Source organism: Sciurus vulgaris (assembly GCF_902686455.1).
Source record: "Sciurus vulgaris genome assembly, chromosome: 8".
NCBI classification, from domain to species: domain Eukaryota; kingdom Metazoa; phylum Chordata; class Mammalia; order Rodentia; family Sciuridae; genus Sciurus; species Sciurus vulgaris.
Genome location: NC_136468.1, coordinates 95631974 through 95654199, shown reverse-complemented (window position 1 = coordinate 95654199; position 22226 = coordinate 95631974). Strand labels below are relative to the sequence as shown.

General features: G+C 35.1%; 1 protein-coding gene across 3 annotated transcripts in view; it reads left to right on the top strand.

Annotated features, from left to right (window-relative positions):
• Positions 1 to 12124, top strand: part of DPY19L2 (dpy-19 like 2) — an 82888-nt gene extending 70764 nt beyond the window's left edge. Inside the window, exons 17-23 of one of the 3 annotated variants that reach the window (XM_079149870.1) lie at positions 1991 to 2015; positions 3575 to 3694; positions 4797 to 4971; positions 6249 to 6348; positions 7565 to 7690; positions 10460 to 10644; positions 10977 to 12124. In XM_079149870.1, the coding sequence (XP_079005996.1) occupies positions 1991 to 2015; positions 3575 to 3694; positions 4797 to 4971; positions 6249 to 6348; positions 7565 to 7690; positions 10460 to 10610 (697 nt within the window). In that variant the 3' untranslated portion in view covers positions 10611 to 10644; positions 10977 to 12124. Of the gene's footprint in view, positions 1 to 1990; positions 2016 to 3574; positions 3695 to 4796; positions 4972 to 6248; positions 6349 to 7564; positions 7691 to 10459 lie in introns of all 3 variants that reach the window. The other 2 variants (XM_079149871.1, XM_079149869.1) reach the window with 2 other exon arrangements.
• The last annotated feature ends 10102 nt before the right edge of the window (positions 12125 to 22226 follow it).

The following is a 22226-nucleotide window of genomic DNA, read 5'->3' as shown; positions in this document are numbered from 1 at the left end:
TTGAGGGACTCTATTCTATATTCAAACCTAGCAGTCACAGACATAGAGAGTGGTAGAGCCAAGATTCACACTAAGGTTTGCTGGTTTTAGAGATTTGCTTGTTTCATAAGCTTTAACAACATTTTTGCTTCTTGCCACCTACACAACATTTTATGCTGAAACAATCTGAAAGTTTACTTCTAGATTGTTGTATTATTTATTCTGTTTTAAGAAGTCTCTGAGCATTTAAAGATAGCAGCAATTTTTGGACTTCAAATTTTACTGATTTTATTTGTTTTTAATTGTTTCTTGTATCTCATGCTTTTCCCTTAGATTCATAGGGTACTTGTTCAAATATTTGTAATAGTGCAGACACAGTATACTTTTGGAGTACTCTTTTATTTGAAAAATGCATTTACTTTGCCCTCCTCCTTGATTATGGATTGTTTAGTAGATATGTCTGGGTCTTATCCAGCATTTACAGGTTGAGCATTTATAGTATTGAGCATTGCAAATGAAAAATCCTCTATAAAGTGTTTCTGGAAATTTGTAGGGTTTGGAGATGGGGAAAAGAGAGAGAGAGTTTTATTTTGATCTGAGCTCTTAACTCTTCAGCTGAGGGAATTGTTTCTCTCCTATTAGTTGACTTTAGCCTCTCATTCTTGAACTTCTATTATTGCTTTTATCATATTGTCTATTTCTTTTTTCTCTCTGTTCTCAGAGAATTCCATGACTGAATTTTCAACATTACCAACTTCAGCTATGTACATTCTATTTTTCAACCTTATTTTGAGGTTGTGAATTAGATATGAATGTTTTTCTCAGAATTTCTGAAAGCCCCTTTTTATGGCAGCTTATCTGATTACGTGGATTTGGTATAATCTCAAAAGCCTCTGAAGATCATAACTGGAATTTTCATTTAGTCATCTCCTTTTTTTCTTTACTCACCTGGTGCTTCACTTTAATGCTATTTGTGCTTTGTTTATTCATTTCTTAAATGAACTCCTGGATTTATTTGTATTAGTATTTACCCTTGTGGCAGGGGACCGTCCACGTCAATTATAATACAAACTTACCTACCAGGAATCTTCTCTGCATGCAGTAGCTCACTGCAGGATTCTAAGTGAACAATTTTAGGACAAATGGGAAAAACTCCCTCTCTCAGCTGCATATGTAGGAAAGGAGCTACAATGGTGGTAGAGTAATTGGTGACAATTGTCCTAAAAGACCTTCCCCCAAACACCCTTTGAAAAAATCTACAGGTACCCTTGAATTTCCTTTGAACACCGGCTTATTTTTTTCTCTGACCTTTAATTCCCTAATAGAAGACCCTGCATCCTGTGTATTATAAAATATTCAGACTTTCAGTGGAACAATAAAATAGGCAGGTTTTTACCTCTCACGTAAATCTTACAAGGATAAGAATTTATCTGTACTGTTTCTGCTTGTTCACTATACAGTGCTTAGAACATAGTGGGTATCCTGTAAGTATTCAGTAAATTGGAACCATTTTTCTGGAACTAAAAATACTTATGTGCTTTACCCAATAATTTTTCTTTGAACTTCATCCTAAGAAAATTTTCAGTGATGCTCCCAAAGCTTTCTGTGCAAGAATGCTCATGTGGTTTTTAATTGTGAAAGTGAAAACAATTTAAAATTCCAATAGTAGTTTTCCAAAGTATTTTATTGTATGTAGTTTGAATATTTAATAGAAAGTCTTTCTGTTCATTAATTCTTCCAGAATTACAGTCATCAGGGATCAGTAAAACTTATTTTATCTCAACCAAAGAATGACTTTTTAACACACCTTCAGTACAATGACTGTATATTATGCCTTTTAAAGTACTGTGTTTTTTAGTAATGTTTTCTAACCTTTTTTATTTTTTATTTAAGCCCCTAGTAGTTTAAGAGAATAAAATTTCAAAAATCTAAGAAATCAATGAAGTTATTTTTATGTAATCATAGTTTAATGGGCATTCTGTAAATAGATAATATTTTGATTTTATTCCAGAAAACAGCTCCTTGAACGTGGTGAGGTAAAGTTCTCATTTTTTTTTCTCTGGTAGACTTGTGTATTAAATTCTAGTTCAAGGATACTTCACAAAAGTGTAGCCTTGCTGCTGGTGCACACTCAGTAGAACCTGAGTTGTTCTACACGGGTGGCGAATTTCTGTTGGACCTTCTCTCTTTAGTCTGCTCTCACATTTGAATACTAATAAGGATTTGGAAGCAATTTGGAAAAATGCAGAAATATTATCATTCAGAAATAACCTATTAGTTTTTTGGTATGTTTTCTTATAGCATCTGCTCTTCTCCTCTCCACTCTGCGTATGTGTGTTTTGGGGGTAGGGTTATGTTTCTTTACAGAATTATTATTCTGTATGTACACAGCTTTACATCCTGAAAATGTACCAAGCAATTAAATAATCTATCATGTAATTTCAAAATGCACTAATTTGTTACTTATCCCTGTACACTGGTAACTTAAGCTGTTTCCTAATTTGCAAATAAAAATACACTTCATGTATAACTAATTAGAACAAATAAAAATTAATTAAAAATATGAAAAGTCAGAAGATGCTGTAAGAAAACACACACACACACACACACACAAAATACACTTTGGTGATCATCTTTGAAACATATCTTTGTGTTTTGATTATTTCCTTGAATAAATTCCTGTAATGGAAGTTATAATGGAAGTTAAAGGAGTTGTCTCTTTTCTCTTTGCAGAAATGCATCAATTTGTTTCAGCATTCATTTTCTTACATTCAGTATTAATTTAATATTTGTCATTTTGATAAATGAAAATACCTATTATCTTTAACATTTAATTTGTTTGAGTATTAATGAGATACAGCATACATATTTAGTTGCCTTTACTTTTCCATTATGTGCCCATAGTCATTGTCCATTTTGATATTTTATGACTATCTCTGTTTGAAAAGTTGTGCTTGAAACCTTTGCTCAGGGAAAAAACCTTCCACCTTGATCAAAACAGGGTATCCTAATAGTTAGTACAAATATTTATATAATTCTACTTCTTGTATTATATGCTACTGTGATATCTGAATGATATACACATTTGTGAAACATTTCATGTGTTTTGTCTCTGTAGCTCACTTCTTACTTTACAAAAATCTTTGCTCAAATATCATCTTTTCAATGAGGTCCACTATGACAATCCCACTCAAAATGCAGTTTCTCCCACCTTGCACTTCCTGGCTCTTTTCCCTACTCTGCTTTCTTGCCCACTTATCACTTGATAATAGACTATATGGGATTTATTTTCTTTCTGTGGACTATAATGGACTTGTTTATTTCCTATGTCTATTTATTGTTGTCACTCCTTACTAAATTATACTCACATGTAAGTCTCACAAGGGCAGAGATTGCTCAGTGTTATATCTGAAGCACCCAGAACAGTGCTTAGTGTTTAACAGTCATTCAAAAAACCTTTGCTGAATGAATAAATAAATATTAATAGACATTACTGTTAGAAGATCTTTGTTCTAATGAATAATAGTGGTTTTAATATACCTTATATTTATTAATAATAAAATATAAAAAATAAAGACTTTGTTTTGTTTTATAGCTGGTTTTTCACACTTTGCAGTTGATGGCATTTACTGCCCTTGCTGTTTTAATTATGAGGCTGAAGCTGTTTTTGACACCGCACATGTGTATTATGGCTTCCTTGATCTGCTCCCGACGGGTAAGGCACCATTCTTGTGCAAGTACACTGTAATATCTGTAGCAACTTAGTACAGTTATCCTGACTTTGCTGAGTAATCCAAAACATAAAATCAGGCTTTTTAATTTAGTTAACTTAAACAATTAGAAATGTTAGTTCACAATTCACAAATGAGCAAGAAATCATCTTCAAATGGCTTTAAACATTATTCCTAGATTGTAAATGATATTTCTCTGATGAGTGATGAGGCACCTACTCCACCTGTTCAGTACCACTCAAAAACGTAGTCTTTCAGAATTATTTGTGCCAGAGTCTCCTGCCCACCAAAACCACCTCAAGTATTCATTCAGAAGTGAATAGATATTGAATAATTGCTCAAGTGTAGTCCTGTGTGGCACAGAGAATTCCTAAGAAAAGTTGTCAATCCTGGATTCCATGGCTATATCTAACATAGGACATAATTAGGTAAGTTTCCTAGAGTTACCAGGTATGGTGGCGCATGCTTGCAATCCAAGCAGTTCAGGAGGCTGAGGCAAGAGGATCATGAGTTCAAAGCCAGCCTAAGCAACTCAGTGAGACCCTGTATCTAAATAAAAATACAAAAAAAGGGCTGGGGATGTGGCTCAGTGGTTGAGCGTCCCAGGCTTAATCCCTGGAACCCCCCCCCAAAATTACCCAGAGTTTTGATACCTATAGAAACACCTTATTTAGTTTTGATTATGAGTATGTAATCAGAAATTATAATATTTATTTTCCTGAGAGGAATACACACATCAGTGCTAATAAAGCTTGCCTGGTTCCTACTACGGATTTAGTTCTAGGATGTTTTAAAAGTGTGATTTGCTAATCTTAACTCCAGATTACAGATCATTACTAGAAGGATAAGATATGCCTTCCTTAATTCTTCGGAGAGGAAAAAAAGGTCTTATTTTTAACCAGCCCCAGTAATTTGAATGTATTTGTTGTTTTAAAGCAAAAGATGATAATTCAATGTTGATGTACTAATATCATATGTAAACCTTGGTTTAAGTAGTAGGGTAAGAATTTATTTTTGACCCAGTAGCACTTATAAGGATTATAAATAAATGTTTTTTTTTTTTTTGTTTTTTTTTTTTCATTTCAGCTCTTTGGCTGGCTTTTTTGCAGAGTTCATTTTGAGAATGTTATCTTTGGCATTCTAGCAGTGATGTCTATACAAGGATGTGCAAACCTCCATAATCAATGGAGCATAATAGGAGAATTTAATAATTTGCCTCAGGAAGAACTTATACAATGGATCAAATACAATACCAGACCAGGTATGGAGATATTTAGTTTTATGTATAGTTAGCTTTACACTTATACACACATTTACATATACTATGTAGTTAAGTAGTTAGTACTTTGAATGTGTGTGTGTGTGTGTGTGTGTGTGTGTGTGTGTGCACAGATAGTTTTTCATCTTTACACTGCTGAGGAAGCACTACACATTCAGTAGAAACTGTGTTTTGAGTTTGAGTTGTGATCTTTTTCCAGGTCAGTTGGATAAGAGTTTGATACTCTTGAAGCTGGGCAGTAACACTGAGCCACGGCTCCCAGACAGCCGGGAGCACTATGTTGCCAACATTTTGTAGATAGCTTGTCTTGCATTTTCATTCAAAGTTGCATTTAGAATGCTGGATTATATTTGAAAGTAAAGTTTCTTCAGTAAATCTGAGTAGCATGCCTTGTTTTTATTGTGCTAATTAAAAATGATAACAACCTTCATAATTACAAGCATTTGGTTATTTGGTTTACCAGGAGACAAAACTGACACAAAAGCCAGATAGTTTTTTATATAGTCCTACTTATGACTAAATTTATATATACCATTACTTTAAATAGTAGTGCTCACTAGTTATAAAATGGTTGGGTGAAATGTATAAGTGGCATAACTCAAATGGGAACTGAGATAACATAATTATGAATATTTAAAGATCATCTGAAGAAAGACGTTCTCTAGCACATAGACATGACTACATATCATAACATAAAAAAATCATTTGAAAAAAAATGTACCATTGAGACTTGCCTCTTAAAATAGTCACTCAGTCCCTAGTATTTTAAATACTTTTAAATGCTTTAATTTCATGATAACTCATGTGATTTTACATTGTCCCTTGTCCTGTGTGTCTCTGTAGTATTGGCCCTTAATGTCATGCCGATGTGAGGCAGGAAGCTGTAGTGGAGTAGCTTTGGGGGTGAGCTCTGAAACTTTTGAACTGTGTAGTCTTAGACAAGTCACTTTACTGTGTGTGCCTGCTTCTTCATCTACAAAATAAGGAAAACAAGAACTCACTTCACAGAATTCTTATGCAAATTAAATCACTGACTCCTTGTAAAAATACTGAGCACCGTTGCCAACACCAAGATAACACTTAACAAAGGTAGTTATTATGGTAGACAATGAATACTGTGCAAATAAAATGAATGATGTTAAATGGTTCTTATTCAAATATGCTTCATCTTTCTTAATTTAAATTCAGATACTATGGATAAATTTAGCTTTCAGTTTTCTTTAAATCATTTTATTAAGAAATGTAATCTTGTTTTGCAGATGCTGTTTTTGCAGGTGCCATGCCTACAATGGCAAGCATAAAACTGTCAACACTTCATCCTATTGTGAATCACCCACATTATGAGGATGCAGACTTGAGGTTAGCAACTGACTGAATATTTCACTTAGACTCATTTGCTATTTGCTACTGGCTCTTAGGAATAGGGAAAATGTTTATACACACACACACACAGACACACACATGCTTTCATCTTCTTGCTGAAAGCTAAAAAAGAATATAATCACCCTAGAAATCATCCAGTATGTACCTGTTTCCTTCAAAGCAGGTTTAATAAACTTCTGAAAACTGAAAAAGTATGTGTGTCTATGAGGGGGAAAGCAAGTTCCAATTAAACCCTAAGCAGCAGCCAAAGGAACAGATGGCTTTGCCAACCCTTCACCCTAACACATGTCCCTCTGCTTGACTTAAGAAACATCCTAGATCTTATTGGTAGAAAAAGTACATGAAATTTTCCATATTACATCCTTTTATAAAAATTTGGGGTATTTAGCTGCTTTATGAAAACTCTGGTTTCCATTGTGCTCTGAAAGTTTTGTTTTCTTTACATGACTGACTGGTTTTCAAAAATTATTTTGATTACTCTGTTGTAATTATAGTCCTTTTTTCTTAGTGGATTTTTAGTTTATTCTTAAAGGAAAAATTTTAGAATTATTTGAAATTTTATGTCTGGTTGTAGTGATTGGACATCCCAAATACCTGAAATCCTAAGTAACATTTAATGTATAAGTGGTGATTTGTTCATTGTTCATTGTTTCCTAAGAACCCAAACCTAAAGCCAAATCATCTTTCATATCATATTTGGTTAAATCCCTGTTTCTCAAGAATCTATAGTGTGCTTCTTCTACCTCTCAGAGACCCAGTGTCTAAATATTCTGTTTGCTACATTCAACTTCAACTCATCTGTTTTTCTGTGCTTCTATAGATATTAGTTATGAAATCTGTGTTTTCACTACATTCAGATTCTGTCTGAAAATATTCTATGAGCAGATTAATTTATGAACTGTGTGAAACAAATTTTATATTTCAGCATATTATCCTGCTATTCAGTGTTTCTCCAGACTAGATTACATGCAAACAAGCAATATATACAAAATTCAAACTGCTGTGAGATTTAGCACCTTGAAAATATAACTAGGAATGTGGGAATAGTTATCTCAAAAATAATTTCTTTTATTTTGAGTCATAGATATCAATCCCCCATCCAGTGAGGACTGAGATTTCAATTTGCTGTCAATTTTTCTTTAGTCCATTATCATTTATTTTGAAATCTGTTTATATTTGTTTAAAATTAAAGGGCCCGAACAAAAATTGTTTATTCAGCATATAGTCGAAAATCTGCGAAAGAAGTAAGAGATAAATTGTTGGAGTTACACGTGAATTATTATGTTTTAGAAGAAGCATGGTGTGTTGTGAGAACTAAGTGAGTATTAATACTCTGCTATATGATATGGTATATTTTAAAGCAACAAATATTTCACTTTATTACAATAGCCCTAATTTTTTAAGACTTTATTTGATATAAATTCCATTATACTATTACCTTGGTATTTTATTTAAAATCATTTCATCTAGAGAAGTAAAATTATATTATCATTTAAGGAAAATCTAATTTCAAAAAATTCTAATATATTTTAGCATCTTGATTTTTCATTTAGCATCTTTTATTTATGTTTTTCACTGGTACATGAAAACTTAAAAATTATACATATTTGGGTTATGTTTCAATACATGTATTAAACACATCTATCTTAAACTTAGCTTTTTTTCCTAATTTTTCACATTTCTATGACAATTTTTATTAGATGCATGAAATGCAGATTTGAATTTACAACGGAGTGAAGTGTTAACACTCTGGTACAATACTGAACAATACTGGATTTATAAGACTTAAGAGAAAAGTTTTCATAACTCAAAAGACATAATAAGAAAAATATTACTAAGTAAAATTAAAATTCTTGAACTTAGAATCTTGAAGATTCAAGAAACTTTAAGGTGTTTAAGGGATTATTGAGGCCTTTGTTTAAACCTCTGAGCAGAGGTATTAACAGCTGCACATGACAGTAGATGCAGGCAAGTTAATTGCTTCCTAGAACGACAATGACAAATTGGCAGTTAGAAGAATGAAACAGACTCCCTTAAATACCAATATAATGGCTAAAATTGAAAAAAAAATTGATCATGCCAACTGTGCTGACATTGGAGTACCTACAACTCTCATCCATGGGTTGTGTAAATGTAATATGGCACAACCATTTTGCAAGACAGTTAAGTTATTCATAAGAACTCACACATACACCTGCTATGTGTATTTGCATAAAAGAAAGCATACATCCACACCAATTGTTCACAATGTTTATAGCAGTTTTTTTAAAACATAATAAACCAAAACTGAGAATAGTCCAGGTATCTATCAATAGGTGGATGGGTAAACACAGTATTAAAATAGTTAGACCATATAGTATTACTCATCAATAAAAACAAGAATGAACTGCTGATACATAGAACAATATGGATAAATCTTAAAACAATTAGATTGAGTAAAGAAGCAAACAAAGAAATCAAGCAACAATTCCAGAAAATGCACACAAATCTGTAGTGAGAGAAAGCTGCTATATGGCTTCCTGGGAAGGGATGTTACCTGGGACAAGAGAGTAGAGGTGCAGGAGGACATGAGTAAACTTTTGGGAGAGGTGAGTAGATTCATAACTTTTGCTGTGGCCATGGCTTCACATGCATATATACATATGTTAAAATTTATTAAATTTTACACCTTAAATATGTGGAGTATATTAAATAATTATTAAGTATGCCTTAATACATCTGCTAAAATATATTACAAGGACTTTTATCCAAAATATGTGAAGAACTCTCCTACCTCAGTAATAAACAGCATAAAATTTGGCAAAACATTTAAACAAACATTTTACAAGAAGATAATTCTGAATGACCCATAAAAACCCTAAAATGACTCAGTTTACAAAGATAATACCAAGTGTTTGTGAGAATTTGTAGAACAACTTAAACTCTCATACATTATTGATAGAAATAGAAGATGGTGTATTGACCTTGGAAAACAATTTTGAAGTTGCTTATAAAGTTAAATATATACTTAACCATACATCCCAGCAGTCCTACTGCTAGATATTTCCCTAAAGTAATAACCCATGTCAATACAAAGCCTTGTTCATGAGTCTTTGGACAACACTTTATTATTAGCGAAACCTCAAAGTATCTCACATGCTCATTAACTTCAAATAGGCAAATTGTTGAAATTCCATGTAATGAAAATTAAGGAACCACTGATCTACAGTAGTAGTTGTAGGAACTACAACATCGAAGGTATGAATATCAAAAACATTCTAAGGTAAAGAAACCAGAAATGAGAAACCTACCTTCTCAGAATAGAAACCTACTATTCTGTAGTGCAGAAAGGAGATCAGGGCATGCCTGGGACCTTGTCTGGGGAAGGGAATTGACTGCAGGACACAGGGGAACTTGTTAAGTGATGGAAATTTTCTATATTATGATTGTGTTGTTTATTCATTCTATGTATATTTGACCATACTTAAGCTTTTGCCACATAAGATATGGGTAAATTTTATTGTACATAAATTATACCTCAATATAGATGTTAAAAAAGTAGAAACCAATTTTGTGTGATTCCTTCCTTTTAATGATTCCCATGTAGGGTGAGAAATACTATATCATTTAATCCATAGTGAACCACCTAAAATGGGAAAGCATTGAAGGAAACAAACTTGGCATAAGAACTTCCTTTCCTTTCCTTGGACTATATGTTTTCATGCTAATCCAAAGCAGTTTATGCCAAAAAATTGGAATTAATCAGAAATTTGATTAGCTTTCTTTATTTCATCTCATTCTACTATGTTAGGATGGTGATGGTGCTTGGAAATGTTTCACTTTGAAAGTGAACATCTAAATATGTATTTCTGAATGTATACCGAGCCTTTATTATAAGTTTATTTCGTTAAGTGGGACATGAAAATGCAACATACTTCATTTCATTTTATTATTTAAAAATTTTGAACTTATATTTTTTAAATGATTCTTAAAAATCTTTAATCTCTAAATATTTTAGTGTCTGAAAATCTAGGAGATACTTTATAATTTATATATCTCCTCTATGTATGAACATATTTTTAATACATACATATTTGTATCTTTTCAGGCCTGGTTGCAGCATGCTTGAAATCTGGGATGTTGAAGACCCTTCCAATGCAGCTAACCCTCCCCTATGTAGCATCCTGCTCAAGGATGGGAGGCCTTACTTCACCACAGTATTTCTGAATAGTATGTACAGAGTACTGAAGGTTAACTGAGAATGACACTACCCATTACACTATGGTGCAAGAGGTGTGTTGAAAACAAACACGGTTTGCCTTATTTTTTTTGCCTTGTGGTTTATTAAAAATCACAAGCATTAATAAGAGACACTTATAAACAAGATAATAAAAATGATTTAAAGTTTTTCTGATTACTGAAGGTAGATCACTTCATTGTTTTCCATTGACTGTCAGCTTTATTAAGCTTGTTGTGTAAATGATTAAATCATTTTATATTGCATAAAGTGTTCATCTTAGAGTTTTAAGGAAAAATGTATATAAAAGAACAATGGAATTTAATAAATCAAGGATATGTAAGTCCTTTCTTATCCAACTAGGTGAATCATTTCAGATTTTCTCTAGTACCAGGTGTATCAACCTAGACTCCCTAACCACTTTGAAGAATGCAGCTCTGAAATGACACTTCCTGGGACCCTGATACTGCTCACAGCCACTGCACAGTCTATGAGGAAACTGTGTCCATTCAAGTGGTGTTTTTTCTTTTACTAGACCTCAAGAAAGATCTTTAATAGTGTTCAAATGTTTTTACAAAACAGCTTGTTTTGTAATATTTTGAATATCTAGAAATTTATTTACCCAACCAAATAAGTGTTTTCCCCTCGTTTTCATCCTGAGTGCAACAGATTTTAATCTGTCTTTAGAATCCAGTGGTTTTCTTTTAATAGCCAAGTAAAATGAAAATTGCTGTAGCATACAGTAAAATTTGGTGGTTAAACATAATCAGAATAGAAAAAAGAAAAACCAGTTAAATGTATCAAATGAGATTTTCAGATGCTAGATCTTGAATGAAGCAAAAGCCTTTCTTTTTATCTTGATGACTTGATGGCAGTGTGATTTATTGGACACAGTCTTTATTTCCAGCCACTATCATTCATAATGCATGCTTTTAAGTCCTCATTTATTTTTGTTTTTTGGATGAGGAAGGTCAGGTTTTATGAATCCTTTCCCCCTATAAAATCTATCCAACAATAATGCTTTGAAAAGTGGTAATTATCTTGAAGATACACTTGCCAATTGCAGAGTAACACTCTCTTTCTCTGCTTGATAAATATTAAATATGCCAGTTCTGCAGTATTTTAATGTGCATTCAAGTTAATCATCTTGAAGTTTTATATTCATACTTCCCTTATGTTCTTGCCCTTCTATACTTGTGATAACAAAATGATTCAATTCCATAAATTAGTTCACTTATAGTAGGCAAGCAATCACATAATAGAAAAAAATATTAAAATGGTTTTTCAACTTTCATAGTTTAAAATATTTTAATACAGAATATAAAACAACTAAGAAAGCATGCCACATTTCATTTATTTTAGCAGTTTTAAATAATTTGTAAGTGTGGAGCAAAGAAGAAAACGTGACGTAACTAATATAAAATTCAAAAGAAACACATTTTGGATGATTTCATAGGTTATATTTTTAAAAAATTGGCAGAATTCAAAAAAGGGATGAGCTTACTAACTATAAAATGTTCTATATACATATAATGATTTCATGTGAATTTTTGTTATTGTTCTGCCCTCTGTATGTTAAATAATTAAAAAACCACTTGAAGATCCTTTGTGTTTTCTATCTTTTCTGACTTTCTACAAATATTTTACTTTTATTCTTTTGAAATACAAAGACTATGCATGAATGTCATAGGTTGAGTGATGGTAGATTTCCCTCCAGTTCAATGAAACTTTCTACCCTAGTGTTCTATAATAACATTTTGCACATTGCTCTGAAACTATGGCTAAGAGTGAGCTGTACATACGCTACAGCAATTCTCTCCATCATCCAGCTCTCGGGAATTGATGCATGGCTTCAACAGATAATATGTGTGTTCTACCCTTTTATAGCTGATAGGCACTATAGCCAAAATATTAATTTTAATAAAAATGAAATTGTATGTCTTCTATGCTTCTATTGTATAAGCAATGTACTCATTGAAAATTAATTTTGGAAAAAATTGGAAATTTGAAAGAGGGGAAAGCATTCAATAAGCTGTATTAAGATCCCATAGATTTTGTTCATTCTCTTTTTAAAAAAATACTTTTTCGATGTTGATAGACCTTTATTTATTCATTTACTTATATGTGGTGCTGAGGATTGAACTCAGTGCCTCACACCTGCTAGGCAAGCACTCTACCACTGAGCCACAACCCCAGCCCCTCATTCTTTATTTTAACCATATTTTTTTGCTCATTTTCTTCTTCTAACATAGTTTTATTTCATGCCTTTCTTTTCACATATAAACATGTAAATGATATTGTTATAAATAGACAACTTTAATGACCATATAATATCCTGTTTTGTGTACATAATCATATATCACCTAGTGATAGGGATATGTTTTGAAACTTGTTAGGCAAGTTTATCATTGTGTGAATATCACAGTGTACACAGACTTAAGACAGCTACAGCACTACTGTAATTTATATCATATGATCTATAGGAATACTGTTGTGTATGTGGTCCATTGTTCACTGAAACTTCATACAGCACGATACTGTATGTGTGCATAGCTTAACCATTTCTGAGGTATTTCCATTTTGCTACTGTTATACAGTCGTACATCCCTTAACTATGGGTATATGTACTGAGGAATGAGTCACTGGGCAATGTCATTGTTGTGCAAACATCATAGAGTGTACTGACAAAAACAGGTGGCCCAGCCTCCTAACACCTAGGAATATGGTAGAGCCTGTTGCACCAAGCTACAAACCTGCACATGTTACAACGGTGAATGTTATAGGCACAATGGTAAGTATCCATATATCTAAACATAGAAAAGCTATGGTAAAGATACAATATGAAGGATCAACTGTGGTGCAACTATATAAGACACCATCAATGGAGCTTGTAGGACTCGGAGTTGCTCTGGGTGAGTTGGTGAGTGAAGGCAAAGGCCAAGGACATTCCTGGACACAAACACAGATTTTATAATACCATAACCCTTTGGGTATGCTACATTTGTAAGAAATATTTTTCTTTCTTCAATAATAAATTAACTTTTGCTGCATAAACTTTTAAATTATTTTTAAGTTTCTGGCTATTCTGTAAGAACATTACATGAAAATAAATACAGAGGGATCCAAGATGGCAGACTAGAGGGTAGCTGCATCTCCCCTCACTCCAGAACCCAGGATTCAAGAAGGGGAGGCATTGAGAGACTTGGACCAACATAGAGGCGCAGGGTGAGTCTCTTCCACCGGGTGAAGCTCGGCCCCGGGCAACAGGCCCGGACAGGGGCAGCTTCTAAGAGCAGGGCAGGGCAGCTAGAGTCTTTCCCAAGCAGCCTTGCTTTCTAAGGAGGCAGGCTTGATCCACAGCCAGATACTAGGAGGAGGCCCGCCCAGTGAGAGTTTTTCCAAACAGAACCAAGCCCAAGCCCTGAACCCAGCAGCGGGCCCCAGCCCGTGGACAGCTTCTCACAGCAGGGCAGGGCAACCAGAGACTTCCCCAAGCAGCCCTGCTCCCTCAGGCGGCAGGCTAGATCCACAGCCAGCTTCTTGAAGCAGGCAGCCCAGTGAGAGCTTTTCTGCACAGAGCCAACCCCAAGCCCCAGATCCAGTGGCAGGCCCCCACCTGCAGGCAGCTTCTGGGACCAAGGCAGGACAGGGAGAGGCTTTCCCCTAGCAGCCTGGCTCTTCAGGTGAGGGCAGGGCCTGTCTATAGCCAGCTTCTAGGAGCAGGACCACCCAGTGATAGGATTTCCACGCAAAACCAGCCCCCAGCCCTGGACCCAGTAGCGGGCTGGGGGCAGCTTTCTTCAGAAGCACTGCATTATCAAGTTCCTCCAAGACTTCAGGCTACTGAAGGTTGGGAGGTGATACACTGGAAATCTAGAGGGACACTATAAGCCAAAGAGAAAATCTGCAATACCTCAAAATCTCACTGATATCTGACCAATATGAGAAAACAAGGGAAGAAAATGTCCCAAACAAACCTAGATACTATATCACTAAAACCCAATGACAGCACAGCAGAAGAAATGTCAGAAAGGGAGTTCAGAATGTACATAATAAAAACAATCAGTAAAGCAAATGAGATGAAAGAGCAAATGCAGGCATTAAATGATCGCACCAATCAACAGTTAAAAGAGCAAATACGGGAAGCAAAAGATCATTTCAATGAAGAGTTAAAGATACTGAAAGAAAAACCAAACAAATCCTTGAAATGAAGGAAACAATAAACCAAGTTAAAAACTCCATAGAAAGCATAATCAATAGGATAGAGCACCTGGAAGACAGAACCTCAGATATTGAAGACAAAATAATCTTGAAAACAAAGTTGACCAAACAGAGAAGATGGTAAGAAATCATGAACAGAATCTACAAGAATTATGGGATATCATGAAAAGGCCAAAATTTAAGAATTATTGGGATTGAGAAAGGCTTAGAGAAACAAACCAAAGGAATGAACAATCTGTTCAATGAAATATCAGAAAATTTCCCAAATCTGAAGAATGAAATGGAAAACCAAGTACAAGAGGCTTATAGGACTCCAAATATACAAAATTACAACAGACCCACACCAAAGCACATTATTATGAAAATACCTAACATACAAAATAAGGACAGAATTTTAAAGGTCAAGAGAGAAAAGAATCAAACTACATTCAGGAGGAAACCAATAAGAATATCAGCAGATTTTTCAACCCAGACCCTAAAAGCTAGAAGGGCGTGGAACAACATTTACCAAGCCCTGAAAGAAAACGGATGCCAACCAAGAATCTTATACCCAGCAAAACTTACTTTCAGATTTGACAATGAAATAAAATCCTTCCATGATAAACAAAAGCTAAAAGAATTTACAAAAAGAAAGCCAGCATTACAGAACATTCTCAGCAAAATATTCCATGAGGAAGAGATGAAAAACAATGATGCAAATCAGCAATGGGAGGAACTAGCCTAAAGGAATAGCCAAATAAAGGAGAAACCAATCATGTCAAAAAACAAAAATGAGTCAAATGACTGGGAATACAAACCATATCACAATAATAACCCTGAATGTTAATGGCCTGAACTCATCAATCAAAAGACATAGACTGGCAGATTGGGTTAAAAAGAAAAATCCAACAATTTGCTGCCTGCAAGAGACTCATCTCATAGAAAGAGGTAACCATAAACTAAAGGTGAAAGGATGGGAAAAAACATACCCTGCACATGGACTCAGCAAAAAAGCTGGAGTATCCAGCCTCATTTCAGATAATGTGGACTTTAAGCCAAAACTAGTCAGAAGGGATAAAGAAGGACATTTCATACTGCGTAAGGGAAGCATAAATCAGCAAGACATAACAATCATAAATATCTATGCCCCAAACATTGGCTCATCCTTGTACGTCAAACAAATCCTCCTCAATTCCAGAAATCAAATAGACCACAACACACTAATACTAGGTGATTTTAACACACGTCTCTCACCACTGAATAGATCTTCCAAACAAAAATTGAATAAAGAAACTATAGATCTCAATAACACATCAACAATTTAGACTTAATCGACTTATATAGAATATACAATCCAACAAAGAACAAGTACACTTTCTTCTCAGCAGCACATGGATCCTTCTCTAAAATAGACCATGTCTTATGCCACAAAGCTACTGTTAACAAATACAAGAAGATAGAGATACTACCTTGTATTCTATCAGATCATAATGGATTGAAATTAGAAATAAATGACAGAATAAAAAACAGAAATTTCTCCAATATCTGGAGATTAAATAATATGCTACTATATAACAGAAGACATCAGGAGGGAAATAAAAATATTCTTAGAACTAAACGAGAACAAAGACACATCATCAAAATCTCTGGGACACTATGAAAGCAGCACTTAGAGGAAGATTTGTTTCATGGGGCGCATTCAACAAAAGACGTAAAAATCAACAAATAAACAACTTAATGGTACAGCTCAAAGCCCTAGAAAAAGAAGAGCAGACCAACACCAAAAGTAGTAAAGGCAGGAAATAGTTAAAATCAGAGCCAAAGTCAATGAAATTGAAACAAAAGAAACAATCAGAAAAATTAACAAATTACATAGTTGATTCTTTGAAAAAATAAACAAAATTGATAAACCCTTAGCCACACTAACAAAGAGAAAGAGGGAGAAAACTCAAATTACTAAAACTCAGAATGAACAAGGAAATATCACAACAGACACGAGTGAAATACAAAACATAATTAGAAGCTATTTTGAAAATCTATATTCCAACAAAACTGAAAACCTTGAAGACATCAACAAGTTTCTACAGACATATGAATTACCTAAACTGAATGAGGAGGACATACACAACTTAAACAAATCAATTTCAAGCAATGAAATAGAAGAGGTCATCAAGAGCCTACCAACAAAGAAAAGTCCGGGACGAGATGGGTTCTCAGCCGAGTTCTATAAAACCTTTAAAGAAGAGCTCATTCCAATACTCCTCAAAGTATTCCATGAAATAGGAGGGAACCCTCCCAAACTCATTCTATGAAGCCAATATCACCCTGATACCTAAACCAGACAGAGACACATCAAGGAAAGAAAATTTCAGACCAATATCCTTAATGAACATCGATGCAAAAATTCTGAACAAAATTTTATCGCATACAAAATCATATTAAAAAGGTAGTACACCACCATCAAGTGGGTTCTATCCCAGGGATGCAAGGTTGGTTCAACATCCGGAAATCAATAAATGTCATTCACCATATTAATAGACTTAAAGTCAAGAATCACATGATTATTTCAATAGATGCAGAAAAAGCATTTGATAAAATACAACACCCCTTCATGCTCAAAACACTAGAGAAAATAGGGATAGTGGGAATATTCCTTAATATTGTAAAGGCCATCTATGCTAAGCCCATGGCCAATATCATTCTAAATGGTGAAAAACTGAAAGCATTCCCCCTGAAAACTGGAACAATGCAGGGATGCTCCCTTTCACCACTTCTATTCAAAATTGTCCTGGAAACTCTAGTCAAAGCGATCAGACAGACCAAAAAAATTAAAGGGATACGAATTGGAAAAGAAGAACTCAAACTATCCCTGTTCACTGATGACATGATTATATATTTAGAGGAACCTGGAAACTCCACCAGAAAACTTTTAGAACTCATAAGTGAATTCAGTAAAGTAGCAGGTTACAAGATCAATGCTCATAAATCCAATGCATTTTTATACATAAGTGATGAATCTTCAGAAAGAGAAATTAGGAAAACTACCCCATTCACAATAGCCTTGAAAAAAATAAAATACTTGGGAATCAATCGCACAAAAGAGGTGAAAGACCTCTACAATGAGAACTACAGAACACTAAAGAAAGAAATTAAAGAAAACCTTAGAAGATGGAAAGATCTCCCATGTTCTTGGATAGGAAGAATTAATATTGTCAAAATGGCCATACTCCCAAAAGTGCTATACAGATTCAGTGCAATTCCAATTAAAATCCCAATGACATACCTTACAGAAATAGAGCAAGCAATTATGAAATTCATCTGGGAGAGTAAGAAACCCAGAATAGCTGAAGCAATCCTTAGCAGAAAGAGCGAAGCAGGGGGTATCGCAATACCAGATCTTCAACTCTACTACAAAGCAATAGTAACAAAAACAGTATGGCATTGGTACCAAAATAGAAAGGTAGATCAATGATACAGAATAGAGGACAGGGACACAAACCTAAATAAATACAATTTTCTCATACTAGACAAAGGGGCCAAAAATATGCAATGGAGAAAAGATAGCCTCTTCAACAAATGGTGCTGGGAAAACTGGAAAACCATATGCAACAGAATGAAATTAAACCCCTATTTCTCACCCTGCACAAAACTCAACTCAAAATGGATCAAGGACCTCGGAATCAGATCAGAGACCCTGCATCTTATAGAAGAAAAAGTAGGTCCAAATCTTCAACTTGTTGGTCTAGGATCAGACTTCCTTAACAGGACTCCCATAGCACAAGAAATAAAAGCAAGAATCAACCACTGGGATAGATTCAAACTAAAAGCTTTCTCTCAGCAAAGGAAACTATCAGTAATGTGAAGAAAGAGCCTACAGAGTGGGAGAAAATCTTTGCCACTCATACTTCAGATAGAGCGCTAATTTCCAAAATATATAAAGAACTCAAAAAACTCTACACCAAGAATACAAATAATCCAATCAACAAATTGGCTAAGGAAATGAACAGACACCTCACAAAAGAAGATCTACAAGCAATCAACGATATATGAAAAAATGTTCAACATCTCTAGTAATAAGAGAAATGCAAATCAAAACCACCCTAAGATTCCATCTCACCCCAATTAGAATGGCAACTATCAAGAATACAAGCAACAATAGGTGTTGGCGAGGATGTGGGGAAAAAAGTACACTCATCCATTGCTGGTGGGGCTGCAAATTAGTGCAGCCACTCTGGAAAGCAATGTGGAGATTCCTCAGAACGCTTGGAATGGAACCACCATTTGACCTAGCTATCCCACTCCTTGGTCTATAACCAAAGGATTTAAAATCAGCATACTACAGAGATACAGCCATATCAATGTTCATAGCTGCTCAATTCACAATAGCCAGATTGTGGAACCAAACTAGATGTCCTTCAATTGATGAATGGATAAAGAAACTGTGGTATATATAAATATACAATGGAATATTACTCAGCCATAAAGAATGATAAAATTATGACATTTGCAGGCAAATGGATGAAATTGGACAATATCATGCTACGTGAGATAAGCCAATCTCAAAAAACAAAAGGATGAATGATCTCGGTGATAAGTGGATGATGACACATAATGGGGGGTGGGAGGGTTTAGTGTTAGGGTTAGGGTTAGGTTTAGGGTTAGGGTTAATGAGGGTGGGAAGAATGGAGGAAGGAAGGACTGTATAGAGGAAAAGAGGGGTGGGAGGGTGGGGGGAAGGGAAAAAATAACAGAATGAATCAAACAACATTACCCTATATAAATTTATGATTACACAAATGCTATGTTTTGACTCCATGTACAAACAGAGAAACAACATGTATCCCATTTGTTCACAATAAAAAAAAAGAAAAAAGAAAATAAATACAGGTGCACAAAAGCATTTATATTCCTGTTCTGTAAGGTTTTTTATTTTATTTTATATTTTGGCCTTTAAAACATTTTTCATTAATAACTAAAATACACATTAACCCAGGTCTGCAGAGGGTCAGTATCATCAACATCACCGTCTTCCACCTCCTCGTCTTGTCCCACTGAAGGTCTTCAGGGACAGCAACATATATACAGCTGTCATCTCCTGTGGCCTCGACATTTTGTTTTGAAGCACCAGCCTGAGTCTTTTCTTGAGGAGGTGGTACTCTTCAGAAAAATGTCCATGGGGGCTTGTTTAGTTTGTTTCTTTTTTCTATCACAGCTTTGCCTGTAAGTACATAATGCACCAGGGAACATTCTTATTAATGAAAAACTTTCTGGGTTGAAGTCCATGTTTTCACATTTTTAAAAGGAGATTGTTGAGGTCTGCAAAAGCTTTTGGTATGCCCTTCACTGTGAACTCCCTCGGTGGTTGTTCCTTATCTTCCCAAGCAGTTTCCTTTTCTCTTGCCTCTTCTTCAGCTACATGTCCCTGTTCCAGTTCCAACAACTCCTCATTTGTTCCTCAGGAACCACCTCCAGAAGCTCCTCAGTGGTGCACTCATCCACATGCAGGGTACAGGTGTCTCTCATCTCCACGTCAAGTTTTCCAACCTCCTCCTCAGCAAAGTATTTGAAGTCATGACAAACTTATGTATTGTCTTCCAGATGCAGATGTCACTCACATACTCTTTGGTGATAACACCCCAAGCCCGAGCATAACTCCTGATGTAATCACAGAGGTGTGATCCTTCCAGAACTGCAACAGCGTCTTCTCAGTGTCATCCTCAGTTGCAGCAACAGCCTGCACAGAGGTCCTCCTCAGATCACTATGCATAAGTGTGCTCTATTTCCAAATGACTGGCAATGTATGGGATTTCTTTACACCAGTTTCACCATAAGCATATGAGTAATGTGCCACAACATAACAGCTACAGTGTCACTAGATGACGAGGAATTTTACAGTTCCATTATAATCTCATGGGACCACCATCATGTATGTGGTCCACTGTTGACTGACAGTTATGTAGCACATGACTCTATGCATAGAGCACTGTGATGCAAACCTTGGTGCATTCATATTTCTTCTGACTTTAAAATTTTTCCACAGGATGGATTTCACCGAATTAAACTTCAATAAAAGAACATAGATACCCTGAAAGCCTTCAATGCAGTTTGCCTTTAATTACTTTTGCAGAAGGATTGTATTTACCACTAAAAGTTAATATATGATAATGCTCATTTCAGAGCACTTACACTAGCATTGGTCAATCTTATGAAAAATACCTTTTTCCCCTAATTTTTGAGACCCAAAGTGATATTTTTATTAAAATAAAAACTCACTATAATCTCATTCTTTATAGAGACACTTCTCTGGAGCTCTGTATGTTATCATACTCTTTGATAAATCTATTGAGTCTACTTTAAAACAGATGGTGAAGGATAGAGACAAGAAGAAAAAAATTGCTCTTTGAAAGTGCTTTTTTAAACCACGAGAATAAAAAGGAAATGCTCAAAGGAGTCAGTAGATATATAGCTTCATGTACAAAAATCAAATTAAGATGTGTTAAGGAATTAAATGAGAAAGCAGAACTTTAAAATTTTTTTTTTTTTTTTTGGTACTGAGGATTGAACTCAGGGGCACTACAACCACTGAGCCACATCCCCAGCCCTTTTTATATTTTATTTAGAGACAGGGTCTCCCTAAGTTGCTTAGAGCCTTGCTAAGTTGTCTCAACCAGCGCAACCAATCTCTTAGGTTGGAAAATAAAAATTGACAGACACAGATCTTGAAGATTAAGCTGGGATCAGGTGGAGCCTGCTCTCTGATAGAGATGCAGGTCTAAAGAGCTATGCCATCAATCTTTATATGTGTCTCATTATCAGGTTAAAGACTATGCAACCATTATTCTTTGTATTCAGGAAAGTTACAAAAAATAGTTCATCCTATGTAGCTTTTCCATCGTTGCAATTCACAGTTGCAAAGTGCAATGTTAGGAGCATTGTGTAGCTCTCAAGAAAGTTCATTGTTTAAAGTTACATAAGGCATGTAGTTACTGGAGAAGCAGAGCTGGTGAAACATTGTGGTTGTCTAGCATAAGAATTCCTTTCTTTGTGCTGGAGATCAAAGTTAGAACTGATAGGGCTGTTGCACAGAGCCTCCTCATGCAGGGCATTGCTACAGCAGGTAGGCATCCTGTGCCCTTGCACAGAAACATTCCCAGGAACTGGGCATACCACAGCCATGAGGGCATCAGAGACCCCTGATCTCAGTAACTGCTCTTGCATCCTCTGTCACCGCTCTCAAAGCTAAGTTGTTGAGGCTGGTTTTGAACTTGTAATCCTCCTGCCTCAGTCTCTGGAGCTGCTGGGATTACAGGTGTGCACCACGATGCCCGGCCAGAACTTTAAAACTTTTATAAAGCAATAGGGAAATGCAAACCCAAACTACATGGCAAAACTTACAAGTCTGCTAACTGGTGAAAACAGCGCAACGAAAACTCTCATG